The following is a 17,322-nucleotide window of genomic DNA, read 5'->3' as shown; positions in this document are numbered from 1 at the left end:
TGGCACATAATGAAGTGAAAACAAAATATCAGGAGCAGATTACAGATATACACAGTAGAGTTTTATGTTGGGACAACAGGAGGACTCTCTCCTTTCTTTCCCACATAGCATAACGGATTGAAAGAGAATGAGAAAATTTGAATATGGTCTAGGTTTCAGATGGTACCAAGACAATATCAGTAATTGTGTCAATTGTGGTAACGGAATTATTGAATAAATTAAAATGTCCATGTTTTGTAGGAATCCATACTTAGGCACGTAAGAGCAAAAAGATATGAAGTCTGGAATTTATTTCAAAATAGCCGGCATCAACAGCGACAACAACGAGAGACAGCTGGGGCAAGAATGGCAGCATGCTGCTAATTACTGAATCCAGGTGATGGGTTAATGGGCACACATTTTATAATACTCTTTTTTTCTCCATTTATACCAGTTCAAAATTTTCCAAAATGAAATAGTTTGGGGAAAAAAAGAAACTGTTGCAAGAACTACTCTCTTTTTGTCAATTCCTTTTCAAGTTCAGTTTCAAAACTCACTCCAAACCCTTTTTTTAAAAAAAGAAAATTATTCTATTCCTTCTCAATTCCCTGCTCTCGTACCCTCAGAATTTATAATTAATTCATAGTATAGGTTTTATTTATTTATAAAATTTTGGTACACCTGTGTTTTAATTATCTTACATGTTTTGGGGATTTTGTTTACTCCGAGAGCCAAAAACAGGCTTTTGATTCCTTATTAACATAAAGCACTTAGTATTGTTAAAAAAGTAGTAGATACTCAGGAAAAATATCGGGATGGCAAGAAATTTTAAGGCAGTTTACTTATTTAACTAGCTACAAAGAGAGCTCATTTAAATATTAACTTTTCTGAAAAATAAAAAAAATGGAGAAAAGATGCAAGGATATCTCTAGTTCTCCAAATGATATTTATAAAATAAAATTATCTAAATCTTGCTACATCTTTAGCCAGAAAAGTATTGTGATAAAACGTAGGGAGACACCAATAAGATTTACTCTAAGAATATTGTGATAAAGCACTCTGGATAAGGAACCCTATATGGAACAAACTAACGCTCTTCCATCTTTCAAGGCACACTTCAGCTCTCTCTCCACTGGGAAATCAGAGAAGGCATGAATCACAAACATAATTCAGAGATGCTCTGGTAGTCCAGTCAATAGTTTATGCCTGAACCACACAGCTGTTTCCACTATCAATCAGCCACCCTTTGAGAATCCAGTGTACAAAGCACTATAAAGGGTACGACGGGGTAATACAAAGAATTTCCCCTGAACTATGATTTTGCATTAAATCTCTCATATTTTATACCAATGTCAGATAAGCTTTTGAGAGTTAAACTATCGTATCCTATCAATTAACTAAGTTAAGCATCTCTGTTGACAAACTGCTGTTTCAGCCTAAGAGCTGACCTGAGTTAATTCTATCTGAATTTTCCCAAATTCATTGGAAAGACCCTCCCTAACTACAAATGATTTGAACATTGGTTTTGTAAAAACCCAGAATGTTACTACTTATCACCAAGTGTGCCATGTTGTGAATATTTCCCACACTTTGCCTCTCTAAAAGGTATTAAGTATTAGGTTTTTCAAAGGATGAAAAAGAAATAATTTTAAGAGCAAAAATGATGGGAAAGAACCAGAACTTAAGAGAGTAATGAGAAGGGGCTGAGAAGTAGGAGTGGAAATGAGGGATACAGAAGGGAATAAAGGCCCATCACAACTCCCAAAAGCTTGGACTCATTGAGTTAGCCCAGCATTCTCAACCTCAGCAGTAATAACATTCTGTGTTGGATAATTTTTTGTTATAGGGAGCTGTCCCGGGCATTGTAGGAAGTTTAGCAGCATCCCTGGTCCCTACCCACTAGAAGCATCTTCCCAGTAGTGACAGTGAAAGCTGTCTTCAGAGATTGCCAATTGTCTCCTGGAGAGCAAAGTGCCCCTGGTTGAGGACAACTGAGTTAGGGAATGTCACAATTCATCAACATGAAAAGCTTCTCATACGCTACTTAGGAATCTTCAGAATTTATGTGAAAGAATTAGAAGTCTTCAGAGTTAAGTTCCTAATCCGCCTGAATAAACCAACCTGATTCTACATGTAACAGTCTTCATCATAACTAATGTGATTTAAAAAAAAAAACACGAAAAAAACTCTAGTACATCTATCAACTTCCACTCACTAGAAGTCTGCTCAACTGAATTAATGAAAATTTTGACTTATTCTTAAGAAATGCTTCTCTATTTTATTATAAACTATAACATGATTTGTGCTATTATCAACCAGTGGTAAAAAGAAGTTTACAATTAGCATATGTTTGGAAACCTTCTAATGGATACTATATCATTCTGCACATTATTTGGGTGATAAATCCTTAAGACTTGATTCTATTTATGTTCCTAATAATCAATGAAGTAAACTTGTCTCAAGCATTCCTTAACTACCTTCAAGTCCTGTCCTCAGCCTCAATCTGAAGCAACTGTCCAAGCATTTAGCTGGCTTTCTTCTCATACTCATCACTGACAAACACTGATATACTTGAGAAATAGGTTGGATGAAAGGATGTATCTATACAAATCTCAGAAATTTGTAACACTACATAGCAAAGCAGTGCCTTTGGGGATAAAATGTCCCAGGGTTCGAGTAGAATAACAAGTACAGGATGAGATTTTAGTGTGAAATTCAGCTAGAGAGCAATCCATGGAGAGATGACTTCAGGGATTTTCTAACTTTTGTCTCGGCAGAATGAGTCTCCCAAAGAAATTAATTGTATTCTTTGCATTGACAGAAGCAGAAAGTTTACACAAAAGGAGAAAATAATTCTGCTCAATTTGGCTCTAGTCAAACTACATATGGAATATTGTGTTCAGCTGAGAAAGAGGCTCATTGACAAATTGGAAAATATACACAGAAGAGTTATCAATAATATGAAGGACCTGGAAACCATGACTGATGAGAAACTGAGGATGTTAAGCCTTAGGGAAGCCATGACCATTATCTTCAAATGATAAAAAGTTAAATCACTGTGTACTGTTATTACTACTGCAGAGACTAACATTTAAAGCTACTGTGTGTCAAGTACAGTGCTAAATACTTTTTCCCATGTGATATCACTTCATTATAACCTAAAGGGAAAGATATTATTATCTCCATTTTACAGTCATCTGTTCAAGTTCACAAAGCTAGTCATAGCAGAGGTGGGATTGGAACACATTTTCCTGGTTGCAAATCCCAAACTCAAAGTCATTATAAGCTACTGTGTGGGTCTATAGAGGAGAGATGGGACAAACTGCTAAACATTAGTGGACGAATATTTCAGTCCAAAACAGTTAAAGAACAGAGTAGTTTCTTATTTATCTATGTATATTCTGGACCTATCACAGTGCCTAGAACTTTATAGTTACCTAATAAATGCATGTCTGAGACCATAAGGAAGCATGGTTTAAAGCTTATAGAACAGGAGCTGCTTTTGTAGTAGTTGATACCCTATTGTCAGAGTTGATCAAATATTTTACCAGAGGCTGGATTCCCAATCATTTATTAGGTATGTTATAAATGACATTCATATATAAGCTTGGAAGTTGAAATAACAGTCCTCAAACCCTGAGATTAAATTTTCTAATGTATTTCTTCAAATATGTTTTTAAATATCGAGAGTAAAATCTTATGTGTATTTCAGCATGCTTAAATAACCTCTGTTTATTAAGAAACAAACAACTCATGAGAGGTCACTGGAAAAAATTTCAATAAGGATGATGAGATCAGGTCAAGCCTAGCATAGGATGATTATACTTTAATACTTTTTTTAAAGTGTCATCATCATGATATATGTACATGGCTAAAAATGCAAGAGGTGATGAAGGATTTACAATGGAAATACTTCCCTGTCTGTACTTTTCCAGTTGCAAGTCTTACACTCCAGAAGCAACACTTTTTTTTTGAGATTTTGAAATCAATCGTTTATTTTAATTGAGATATAACTGACATATAACATCATATTACTTTCAAGTGTACAACATAATGATTCAATATTTGTATATTTGTTGGAAGCAACACCTTTAATCATTTCTGTTTTCAGTTCTTATGGCATTACTTCTAAAGTCACTAGATAGCATGCTTATACTGTTCTGTTAAGGCTCACTCACTTTAGACAGTATCAACTGACTTTCTGCTACAACAGGAAAGCTAGATTACTTAAATAGATGCATATTCCCGTTCCCAGTCCATTCTCATTTTTTATTTAGTTACTTTTTTAGTTTAAGTAATATACTTAAATCTGGAAGGATTATTCTCATAGACGCGTGAAACACAAAACAGTGGAGAGACTACAGTGGATAGCCTCTCTCGTGATCCCTCCACTATCCCTACCTCCTGTTGTTCATGCTTTTGTATAATCCCTTCCTCTTGAGTGGGAACTGGGGTTTGCATCTAACCAATGGAATAAGGCGAAGGTGATGTGATGTCACTCTCACAGTTATATTATACAGACTCTCCTTGCTGGCTTGATGAGGTAAATGGCCACGTTGGGAAAGTTTTCTAGCAAGAAAATGTGGGGGATCCCCATGAGCTAGAGCTAAGGGTAGTCTATAGTCAAAGGGCCAGCAAGAATCCAAGGCCCTCAGTTCTACAATCAAAAGGAAATGAATTCTGCCAAAATTCTACATGAGCCTAGAAGTAGATTCTTCCCCAGTCAAGGCTCCAGATGAGAACACAGGACAGTAAGCCACTTAACTGCAGCTGTATGAGACCCTAAGTAGGGAACCCATCTAAGCTGTCTGGATTCCTGACCTACAGAAACTGTGAGATGATAAATGTGAGTTGTTTTAAGCTTGTGGCAAATTGTTATACAACAATGGAAAACTAACGTAGTAAGTTAACAAAAATAGCCCAGGCAAGAGACTATTCAATCCTGAGCTGGGGTGGGGACACAGGAATGGAATATAGAGGTATGAAGGTCACACTGTGGAGGCAGAAATAACTGGCCTTAACATTGAGTGGCTATTAAATGCTAAGTATAACCAAAGTCAGAGGTAATTCCAAGGTTTCAAGCCCTCATGAAGAGAGGATAATGGTACCATTAACCAAAAAGAGAGACATCAGGCATATAAAAATGCCATGAAAGCCTTCCAAATGCTTAAACAATGACCTTCAGATCGGAGATCTGTGGTGTGCCCAGTCCAAGGCGTTAGGAATTCTAAGCCTGTTATTTAGTATCTGGGTTTCAAGTCAGCCTCTCTCCAGGCCTTGTTCTTGACCACTAAAACTATTAATTGCCTTTACAGACTTTCTTCTTGTGTCCTGTGGGAAACTTTATATGCTCCCATCACTGTCCCAGAACCTCTGTCTAGTACCTCTTCTTCATTCCAACTTCATCTCCTCCTTCCAATCAAGAACCAAGTCCTGTTATCCCAAAAAGGATGCTTGTTTTGTTTTGTTCTGTTTTATGAGTTTAAATGTGATGAGCCCTGGCAGAACTTCACCACAAATGATTTGAATTAGGGATGCAGAGTGTCAGAGAGAAAAATCATCTTGGAAAACAAGGCAAAAGAGTCATGAAAATAGGAAGCAGTGATTGAAACTGTGCGGTTATCAAAAAAAAAGTGTAATGACATGGCTGAAAACAGAACTCTCTGCAATACCCTTATAATGAGGAAGTTAGAAAATTGTAAAAGAGCTTTTTTATTTTATTCATTTTTCATTGCACAAGGCCAAAATTTTTGCATAGTCACAGTATATGAAAGTGGAGCAAGTATTAGGGAGAAAATGGTTGTATCAAAAGCTGGAGAGTAGGAGGCAAACGAATGGATTTTGGAGGAGACAGGGAAGATGAGGACAGCTAAAACTATATTACCACCTTATCTGACACTTCGGAGGCCACTGGTGACTTCTAACAAGATTTCAAGGATTTAAACAATTCTTGAGACAGGGTGTGGAGGCTATACTCTGAGAAGTTGAAGAGTGAATAGAAGAGTCTTTATCCTACATCAAGGTCAAGGAAGAGGATAATAAATGAATACACTAAGCCAGAGGTTTTATCTGTTATCTCCTTTACTCCTCATCATATAAGGTGGGTATATAAGCTCTGCTTTAAAAATAAGGGCAGCAAGTCTCCAAAAGTTGACTTGACCAAGGTCATAGATCTAGAAAAGGGCAGAGGCCGGTCTAGGACCCTGGTTCATTTGGATTTAGAGCCTCTGCCATGTGTCTCCCCACATCAACCTCTTGAAAGGTGAACCCAAACACCAATCACATGGGGAAGCAGAAATATCAATAAAGCGCCTGATCTAATGAAGAAAGATACAATCACAGAAATAAAGAGAAGTATAGGGGCTTCCGTGGTGGCGCAGTGGTTGAGAGTCTGCCTGCCAGTGCAGGGGACACGGGTTCGAGCCCTGGTCTGGGAGGATCCCACATGCCGCGGAGCAACTGGGCCCGTGAGCCACAATTACTGAGCCAGCGCGTCCGGAGCCTGTGCTCCGCAACAAGAGAGGCCGCGATAGTGAGAGGCACGCGCACCGCGATGAAGAGTGGCCCCCACTTGCCGCAATTAGAGAAAGCCCTCGTACAGAAACGAAAACCCAACACAGCCATAAATAAATAAATAAAATAAAATAAAAAATAAAAAAAAAAAAAAAGAGAAGTATAATGTCTCCTTTTATTGAGACCTAAGGAAACTAATATTGAGTCCCAATGAGGGTGAAAGGTCCAGTGCCATGATTAACAATTACAACAGGTCACAATTATTTAGCACCAAACTTACCATATGCCAGGGAACAAGCTCTAAGCTCTTTACACACATTAATCCACTAAACCTTCATTAACAATCCTGTGTTATAGGGACTCTTAGAGTCCCTATCTTAGAGAAGAGGAAACTGAAATTCAGAGAGGTCAAGCCTACTTTCTCAAGGTTAAACCATCACTATGGGCAAAACCAAGGTTTAAACCCAAGCATATTTTCTCCTAGGCCCATGCACTTAACCTCTCTGCTGTACAGCCCAGTAAGTGACCAAATTAGGATATAAGCCCAGATTTGTACAGTACCAAAGCTCATGTTCTCTCTACTATGTCACAGAGACTGCAGATCATATAGATATAGGCAGAATCACAAAGAAGTCATTCCAGAATCTCTTAGTTTCAAGAGAAAAAGAGGTGTGGCTTGCCATTCAGTAGATGTCATTACAAGTGAGAGACCTGTCACCCAGTCCTAAAATAGTGAAGTACCTAATTTAAGGCCTTCTCAGCAGGAGCAGAGGATTAAGCTTTTGCCCTTTGCCTGAGTTGTCAACTAAAGTATCAGAGAAATCATAACTCAACATTTTTGCACAGAGGAATGGAGTCAACATTGGATTAAAATTTAACCCTGGGCCAGAGATGTCAAATGACTTGGAGTAATAAGTCCTGGGTGGCCAGAATGCATTAAGCACATAGTGAGGTCAACTTTCAGGTAGGTGTCAGAAATGGAGGAGAGCTGGGACTAGAAATAGAATAGATAATATATGTGGAGATAGGAAAAAACAGTGATTCTGGACCAAAGGAGTGGAACCTAATTACTGAAAAACCATCAGGTAGTACCTCCAAGGTACAGAGATTGCTACACTCACTGGTCCCAAGTATATTTAATTTTTGTGAGCCCCAGGAGCCACCAATATCTGGATACAACTAGTCTGCAGCCTTAGAGGGAACTCCCAGGTGAACAGCTGGCTGGATGAGGTGAATGAAGACAGTGAAGGAAAATCACTGCTTCCAAACAGAAACAAAGGGGGAAAAAAGACTCCCGGTGTGAACAGAAACAAACATTGTCCTCTTATTTTATATCTATGAAATGATTTCATCTCTTTTATTTATTTGATTTCTTTAATCAAATGTATATTGTTTGTTTGTTTTTATATGAGGCAGCTTTGAGAAATTTGGCTTCCTAAATAGGTCAAATCATTTGTCAACAACAGCTACTAAAATTACTGTGCCTTCCTTTGGCAACTATTCCAAATTACAAGCACAGCCTTAGAAGGAGTACTTAAATCATAACAGGAGTTTCCAAACAATTCATTAACTTAATTACCATAATAATATTCACTTATGGAAGTACCTTTAGTCCCGCTTAATTGCTCAATTAACATTTTTCATTGCTGAAAAAGAATAATAGCATTTAATAATATATGTCCTAAAATGAAATATGATGAGCTAGATTATCGACATAGCCTAAATTTACTTCATTTTGTACTTTGAAGCTCATCAAATATTTTACGTTTGCATGTTGGCAAATCTTCCAAGTTATCAGGGTCAAAACCAAGTAGAAAGGGCTCACCAAGATAAGAAATTAAAGTGCAATACCTCATCTTTTCCTGTGAGCAGAGTATTTTCCAATGTTACTCCTGTCTCAGAAACTAATACTTTCACTCGATATTGGTTAATGATTCCATTTGGTTGTCGTGGTTTCTTCCAAGTAATGCTTATTTCCGTGGCTTCTACTTCTGCAACTTGCAAATCAAATACTGTACCTGGAACTTAAAAAAGAGAATAAGAAAAGGGAAATTTAAAAATACATTCTCAAATTTTTTAAAATTCCCTTAATTCTTAGTTCACGATTGAAGATATATAGGCAATTCTATTAGAAAACAGACTAAAACAATTTGCTAATTTATTAATAATTAAATTTGTATCTGATCGTTTAAAATATACAGATATTTAAAGTTAAATTTCTACACGTTGTTCTCAAAATGTACACAAGAAACAGAATAACATGGAATAATTTGCCCAAATCAAAATGTCACAACATTTGTTCGAAACAAATTAATTAATAAAAATAACTTCCCAGGGAAAGTTGTTTATGACTGATGAATGCCCAGTAGAAATCCAGAAGACTTTACAAAAATTACAACATACCAAAAGATAATATCCAGAATACCTTGAATGAAATTACACGTAGTTGGTAAAAATCAATTAGGCAAATTTTAATTCATTACATTAAATTGTTTGAAGAGTTGATTGATATTTTCCTGCTGATTTTACAAATTAATTATGTGAATCTCAAATTTCAGATGCCCTCACTCTTTGCAATAGTAAAGAAAAAGAGAAAAACTGACAATTGGTTTAAGATAAAGCAAGAAGTACTTAAATTCTAGTTAGAAAGTCATCAAGTGGTAATCATTTTGTAATGTATAAAAGTATAAAATCACTAAATAAATAAATGAATGAATGAATGAATGTATCTATGTATGTCACCAAGAGCAACCTCTAGGAAACCTCCCAGGGCCACAGGAGTAATGAACCAAGAGTAAACCTGCTCTGGGCACTTGTCCACTTTCTGTCTATAGTTCACTGTATGATTATAAATAACCAATTCACCCCTCCACCTTTAGTTTCCCTATCTATAAAATGGGTGTGATTAAAACTTTCCTATCACTATACAAAGTTAGGAACAAATTCAAAAGACTTTATAATATGTTGGTTCAAGAAAGAGAAAATGAGATGTAAAAATATTGTCCTTTATGATTAGGACGTGGTCACACATTAAATTCATTTCCCTAATTTCCCTGTTTCCCTAAGCTGAGATATTTCACAGTAGTACAGGTTTATCAAATTCCAGTTAGAAGAAAGACATATTAGGGGTATAATACAAATGAAGAATGACTCTGTTCTCCTTTAAGATAACAAAAAGGAAGTGAAAATTAATGTCACAACTCCTATAAATATTATTATAATTAATGAACCTAATTATGCTTAAGTTAACCATGTAGTAAGCTCCTGTAACCATGTAGTATTTTATCCAGTAGATTAAGAGTTGGGTTTTTTTTTCTTTGTCTCTATGAAGTAATCAGGAAAAAAAAAATCTCCCTGGATATTATAACAATGTAAATATTTCTTAATGTTTGTTGACTAGTTAATGGCTAGATGGATGAATTCTGGACTAAGAGCATATCTGATTACTGCAGTCAAATTTCCAGTGTCCAGTATGGGTAAAACCTGTGCTCAAAACTGAAATAAACATAACATGGGTATACCTATAATTTGCCAATTATTTGCATCTCCTTTTCTAAAAACATTTTGGTATATCTCTATATAGAAGGATAACTCTTTAGATTGATTTCCCCAAAGGTGTTCTAATCTGAAGGAAAAATAGTTTGACCTTTGAAAGACTGAGGAAGAGTTCTAGGCTAGAACCCTACAGTCACTGATTGATTCATTCATCATTCAACAGACTGAGGACTCATCATACAGTCACTGTTCTAGGCGCTTGAGGATACAGGAAGGAATAAAACAGATAAAATCCTTTGCATAGGTCACCTCTTACATGTTTTATTTCATTAACATACACTGTTCCTAAAGCTTATGTTTCTATCATCATATATGCCAATATACATTTTTCAAGAGTAGAGGACCTGTCTAATTAACCATGTAGTATGAGAACAACACAGCTATTTAAATAGCAAAACTCCAATTCCACCTTTCTTTGACATTTTATTTTGGGGGCGCTATGTAGACAAACTCTCAGTATTGCATAACATAAATCAGAGACCTGGCACTTTTCCATCTAATTTGAACTCATGTAGAATCTTAACTGAAAAAGCCAGTTTAATAACTACATTGATCAGAATAGTCAGATAACTAAACCCTGCCTACTATAAAATAAGTGAAATGGTCAGTCCCATGTGATATAACATAATAATGTAGTAGGCTACCAAACATTACCCAGTACAGCAGTATATTTAAAATGTACTGTCTCGTATTCTGTTAGCCAAACCTAAAAATAGTAGCAGACACTGTTTCTCTATCTTTTGATTTATACTTTTCAATATAACTTAGTAAGTATTGCCCCATGACACTAATGCCTAAAGTTACAATCCAACTTTAAGTGGTTCTATGTTACCCTAAAAATGTACCCCAAACTTGTGAAGAATGTTTCTAAGGCTGTCTCTTTTTTTTATGAAAGAAGAAAAAGCTTAGGGGATAAAGGAAATGGAGTAGACAGCATTGTATCTTGTCTTTAGAAAGATACTTGATATGTTACACCACAAATTCTTATGGGGAAACCAGAGAAGTGTGGATTAGATCAAACTTCTTTAATATTGATACCAAATTAACTAAAGAAAATCAAACACACAAAGCAATTATTCATGGTTCAGCATCAATTCTGAAGGTGTTGTCCATGGGGATGACCTAAGAATCATTCTCAAGTCAATACATCTATAAATTTTACTAAGAAATGGGAAACAGAGTACACATATGATTGGTAAAAATATATTCCAAATGATTTGGAGTTTGCAAATGAAAAATTCTTAGAAAAAAATGAAATGGAGACAAATGGCACTGGGGTAGAGAAAATACATTAAAATAAGTCTGCCATTATCTAGCAAATTAAACTTCCATTAGAAGTGACTTTTGCAAAAATCTACTGAAAAATAAAAGTCATGGAGAATCGTGAAAAACACAAAGTTCAGTTTCTCAGTGATCTCCCTACAAAGATGTTGCTACTATTTGCAGAAAGTAGCAAATTGAAACTACTAAGGACAAATGTCTTCACTTCCATAGTTTATTTATGGGGGAATAAATATGGATTTCAATACTTTGTTTGCTTTTAAGAAATGATGTTAACCTCCTTAAACGATACTTGACACTAGTGGCAGAGAAGTTTTAGGGGATATTGAAGCAACAAAATTTACTTAAGTTTCTTTAATCCCGATACAAATAATAAGAAAATTCTGTTGCTTATGTTATATTCAGCAGATTACCTCATTTTGGAATAGGCAACTATGATATTTTATGACATTAGAGATTATTAAATTATCATTTTTTTCCAAAACCATCTCTTCTTCATGCCTATGTAGAAATCTGCTCAGTAAAATATTAACGGATATGTAGAAACATTATGAAATACATAGGATAACTGCTTTAACAACATCATGTTGATTTTCTTTGATAATCAAAGTAGACCATGGACCATATGATTCTCAGTATTAGAGAAATCAGCCCCATTAAAATGTGATAGCACATATTTTCTATAAGAAAGCAATTCAATATTTTTCTATGAATATCTGGAGATTTGTTAGAACCTCAGTTGTTTTAAAATATATTAATTTAAAAGCTGGTCCTAATTAATTTTTTAAATAGACTATAGACTACTTTTAAATATGGAGAAAAAAATAAACTGAGTAACTTTAATTAGAATACAAAGAACCCTGTTGTATTAATGAATAAAAAGAATAATCTAAAACTAAGGTATAAATTTTAATTGAAAGTATATAGTTCTAATGAGTTATTAGATTGTTCTCATATAGTCTAAAGATTCCTTTATGGCAAAGTTTTAATTAGTGGGACCAGGATTAATTAGTGTTGTCAGAGTCTACATTCACTGCATTTGCCCCAGCATTCCACTGAAACTCCCTGAGAACTCCATGGAGAAGCAGGCATGCAGAGGTAAGAACTGTGCCACGCCTGCCCTTAGAGAAACCCACCTGTTGCCAGTGGGTTCTCCTGAAAGCCACCTGGATGTGGTCTACATGGTGAGTAGTTCAGGAGGCAGTAGGATAAAACTCAGGATACACTGCTCATTACACAGGGCAAGTAGAGCCATCTATTCAAAATAACTTGGTGTGAAAAATAACCCATGTGAAATATGTTGAACAATGTCCTTAAAATTCTACTTATTATTTTGTCAATAAAAAGTACAGATATAAAGAAAGGGAAATAAATGCTTAAACGATATCCCAAATAAACAAAATGGCACTGTATGTGGCAATGTATTATCTATTTCCCTATTTTGGTCAGATGCTGTAGGCCAAGAATGATGACAATAAAACAATAATCTTAAATTGTGGATTCAGTTTAGGAGCACCAACATCGGCTTGGCTTGAAAGAAGATTGAATTTATTTAATTGCATAACATGAGAATAGAAATTGGTCAGTTGGGTTGGTTGAGAAAAGACCAAATTCAAGGGCTCTAAGTCTGACGAAGGCCAGATTGCTCTGTGGTATTTGACAACCATCCATAAATCTGTCTAGATTTCTTGAAAATGCTTAAGAGCAGGTATAGGTGGAGGTGGGAGAAATTTCAGGTCTAATGGAGGAGACATACAATGCTAAGACTCTTCTGATAGAAATACAATGGAAAAAGTTTTGATATGAAAAAATGAGAACATTTTGTTAATGAGCGTGCCTCTCTTTTTTAACCTGTGTATTGAAACCATATACACATTAGAATTTTCATTTGAAATCGATGTAACATAATTTTTACGTTCTTTCAATAGCAAAATATTATCAAGGGTTGTTCTTTGAAATGGGGGAAAAGTACAAAATTCCCTAATAGTTGCTGCCCTCTCATGGTGAAACACTTGAATGATTTATCTGATGAAGGTATGCCCAGCCTCGTGTGTGTGTATGCACGTGCATGTGTGCACACTGTGTACTTAATTCACAAATTACTGTATGTTAGCTATCACACAAACAAAATCTGAAAACTTTTTCAAGTGTTAGTGTGACTGTAAAAAAATTATTGTATTCTCCTAAATAATTACAATATCTAAATAGAAATGAAGGCATTGAGCAAGTTTGGTGTGGGCCCAGAAAACAGGTTGTGAAATGGCATGGTAACATTTTTTTAAACACTACAGTTTGCCTTAGACTGTGACGTTTAATATATACAAATAAAAAATTTCTTCAGGAGAAACTTTTAAAAATAATTTCAGTATATTCTGGTAAATTTATATTATGCACCTTCCAGAAATCCTCACTTCCTTAGAATATCCTTTTGATTATAAATATACTTTGTTATAGGCATTGTGGGATACGTGGATTTCTCTGAACGTTATTTTGTGGGAAGATAGAGTCAACATTAAATAATGTGGTTTAAACCATGTTAAATGTGTTCATTTGTTTAAGTATTCTTGAGATTTTGCCAGTACTATTCATTGTGAATTATGCAGGCTGATACTGCATGTAACGTTTCCTATAATGTTTACTTGATCTTTGGTCCCTCTTATTATGAAGCATGCTATGGGTTTAGTGTTCTAAGGAACACATGTTCAGAATGTACTAGGTAGTAATCTGATAAGGAAATAACATGAATTAGGTAAATATCAACCAAATAGCTTCTAATACAATGTTTAACCGATGCAATAAAATTCTCATTAACACACTAGAGGAGGCGTTCTTACCTCCTGGAGGAGTGAATACTGAAATATTTGACTTGGGTCCAATCCCTGCACTGGTTTCAGCCGCAACACACACGTCATACTTTGTAAATAGTGTTAGATTAGTGAATGCAAACTTAAGGTCTTTTGTGCTATTATCCAAAATCTGACCTGCAAAAAGCAAAAGATAATTGTGGATTATTTACTCTTCAAGCATGTAATCATTCTTACATTTAAGTATAGAGCAATTAAAGTGTTAACCTATGCACTAACATTCACTATTACAATTTTAAAAGTGAATATATCTTAAACATTTAGCTTAGTATCACACTGGTGTCAATTTATTTAAAATGGAAAAAAAATGAAAATCTCGCAGTACTTAAAATTACTTTTATATAAAGCCCTATTGAACCATAGTGTTATTTTTTGACATAGTTAAAATGAACACATTAGGTTCTACCAATATAAAAACAGTGACAGTGTTTGATACTCAAATTCATTCGATTAAAATGCTAAATATTCTCACTATCGTCTATAAAAAGATATATTTAGAAAATTTCTGTAGCTTAGCTTCTGAGCAAAATTTCTTAACTGGGCCATCATCAAAATTCCTTAAATCCTCAACTTTATCTCTGAATAGTCTTTTCCCCTTCTAACTGAAACCTAGCTCTCCCCTGAGACCACTGCTTCTGTTCCCTACAGCCACCCTGAATGGTGGTGACTGATTTTTCCCCGCAGCCCTCAAGCGACTAGGCGGGCAGGTGTGGCATGTGTTCTCCTTGCTCCTCTTTGCTCTTAGACAATTCTAGCTCCTCCTTAGAAAAGCCCACAGCTTCAGCTCTCATGCCATCGGTGACATCCACTGACTCTCATTGTTGTAGTGATCTGTGGACCCCAGGGTCACTCACTCTCATTCTGGATGGTTTAGCTCCTGCTTCAATGGCATTTTCTTCAATGCTACCATCTTAATTTGTGGTGATTTCAATATCCTTAGAGATCATCCTTAAACTACTTCAAGCTCTCCTTAAATAATCTAGTCCTCCACCTGATCTCAGCCACTCCCTCACAGTCATAATAGACATCGCTATTACCAATAACTGCAAATCCTAAATTATCTCAATTTCATGCAGCTGTCTCTGACCACACTTCCTGTCTCCTGATCACTACTCTAGAAGCCAGAACCAACAATTCTTCGGGACCTCCAATCCATTGATCTTACCACCTACTTTATTTTGTTTGGTTCCTCACCACTTGATGTCTACTCTTTATCCAGCCTCAGTGTCATTGTCAGTAATAAACACTGCCTTACATAAGCCCTCTCTTGTTGAAGGGAACTGGAGAAAAAAACAAATCCACTCTGACTGGTATCACTTTATTCATTACCGCACTTCAAATGAGCCCTAAATGGTACTCAGCACCTTACTTAACTTCAGTAGTACAGTCACTCTCTACTCTTCTAGATGAATATTTACACTTTTTCTTCCCAGTTGATTAACTGGAAAAATTAATCATTCAGAAGACATGTGCCACATACTCCCACCAACGCAAGTACCTATTTACAGCATCTGCACCCACAGACTCTGCCTTATAACCTGTTACAATGGATAAACCATCTGGATTCTTATCTCAAACCAATCCCTACATTTGAGCAAAAGATCTCATTTTCTGCCTACACAAAGATATCTTTCCAATAATTCCTGCCTTTCTTATATCATCAACATATCCTTTTTTAAATTTATTCCCATCAGCAAACAAACATGCTTTGTTTGTTCCCTCTGAAAAGAAAACCTGTCGATGCTGCTTACCCCTCACCCCCACTACCCACTTCCATTCACTGCTTCACTTTGCAGCAGAACTCAAGAGTTGTCCATTACCCACTGCTCCAATTCTCTTCTCCCATTCTCTCTTCAGTCTACTCCAAGCAGGCATTTACCCCACATACTCCATCATAACTGCTCTCGATAAGATCGCTAATGACTTCCAGGTTGCTAAATTCGATAGTTACTAAATACATTCTCTTGACTTACCAGCCTCACAGATACAAGAGTACTTTGTCAAAATTTTGTAAAATAGTACCGATAGAAAAGGTATGTTTGGGTATCCATGTGTGTCTATGTATTGAGGAGGGAGGGGGAAAAACAGACTACCATATCTTTAGGCCTGCAAATATTTCAGAATTTTAGGAGCATAAGGTACTCAGGGATGAGAAATAAAGTTTACTCATGTGTTTCATGATAGATTCCTAGAAGTTCCCAAATGAATAATTCGGACATTTGTCGATTTTTCCACTCTTCCAAATAAATGATAATATGTGAGTTTATGTTATTTCATTACTATCTGAAATAAACTTATTTCATAGAACCATAGAATGCAGATTATGAAAGAATTGTAGAGTTTACTTAATTAACTTATACTAATATAGTATTTGAACCTCTTAAAATATTCGACAAGTCGATGTCCAGCTCCTCCTTGTTCATAAAGATGGTGAACTCGCTACATTATGAAGTTGCCCATATTACTTTTAGAGAGCCCAATTATTAGAAATAGTCTCTTTCTTCTAAGCAGAAATCTGATTTAATATAACCGAAGCCCATTGTTCTTCATATATTTGCAATCAGAGTAAATCAAGGTCTTCCTGTTCAAATATGTGAAGACATGTATCTCCTCTAATACTTCTCTTCTTGAGGGGTTATCCTTTGGTCTTTCAGCTCCTTGTCATGAAATATGGAACATGGACAATGTTTTACCCTCCTTATACTTATTTATGATTTTAAACAAAAAGTTCAAAGGGCCTCACTTCCTTATTACTTTTTTACTGTTTGCTTCAACTACAGGGTCTTTTAAAAACAGTTAAATACTTTTTAAAAGTTTGATCACAGTAACATATTTTATATAATTCTTACTCCAAAAGGTAAACACAAAACTAAGACTTACCTGATGGTCCATATAATTCAACTCTGTAACTAAATTTTCCTGTAACTGTAGTTGGTGGGTCCCATGAAACTGAAAAGGACTTCCCTGTAATGTTACCTGTTACAAAGTTTTGTGGTGGTCCTTCAGGCACTAAAATGATTACAGAAAAAAATGAATAAATAATAGATATATATTTAAAATTTAAAAGCACCTTATTAAATACACAAAATAAAACACAGAATCAGAGAAAAAATAAAAGGTCACACAGTAA

The 17,322-nt window shown here is 35.5% G+C and overlaps 1 protein-coding gene across 10 annotated transcripts in view; it reads right to left on the bottom strand.

Annotated features, from left to right (window-relative positions):
* Positions 1-17,322, bottom strand: part of PTPRQ (protein tyrosine phosphatase receptor type Q) — a 260,044-nt gene that overhangs the window by 170,474 nt on the left and 72,248 nt on the right. For all 10 annotated transcript variants that reach the window (XR_011076020.1, XM_068561270.1, XM_068561274.1 and 7 more), the window contains 3 exons: positions 17,073-17,201; positions 14,163-14,309; positions 8,344-8,516 (listed from right to left, as the gene is read on the bottom strand). Coding sequence is in view for 9 of the 10 variants with exons in the window: in XM_068561270.1 (XP_068417371.1) it covers positions 8,344-8,516; positions 14,163-14,309; positions 17,073-17,201 (449 nt within the window). In the remaining variant the exon portion in view is untranslated. The remainder of the gene's footprint in view (positions 1-8,343; positions 8,517-14,162; positions 14,310-17,072; positions 17,202-17,322) is intronic.

This window comes from Eschrichtius robustus, chromosome 13 (assembly GCF_028021215.1).
Source record: "Eschrichtius robustus isolate mEscRob2 chromosome 13, mEscRob2.pri, whole genome shotgun sequence".
Classification (NCBI taxonomy): Eukaryota; Metazoa; Chordata; class Mammalia; order Artiodactyla; family Eschrichtiidae; genus Eschrichtius; species Eschrichtius robustus.
Note: the sequence above shows the minus strand (reverse complement) of the source record. Positions and strands in the feature narration are given on the sequence as shown.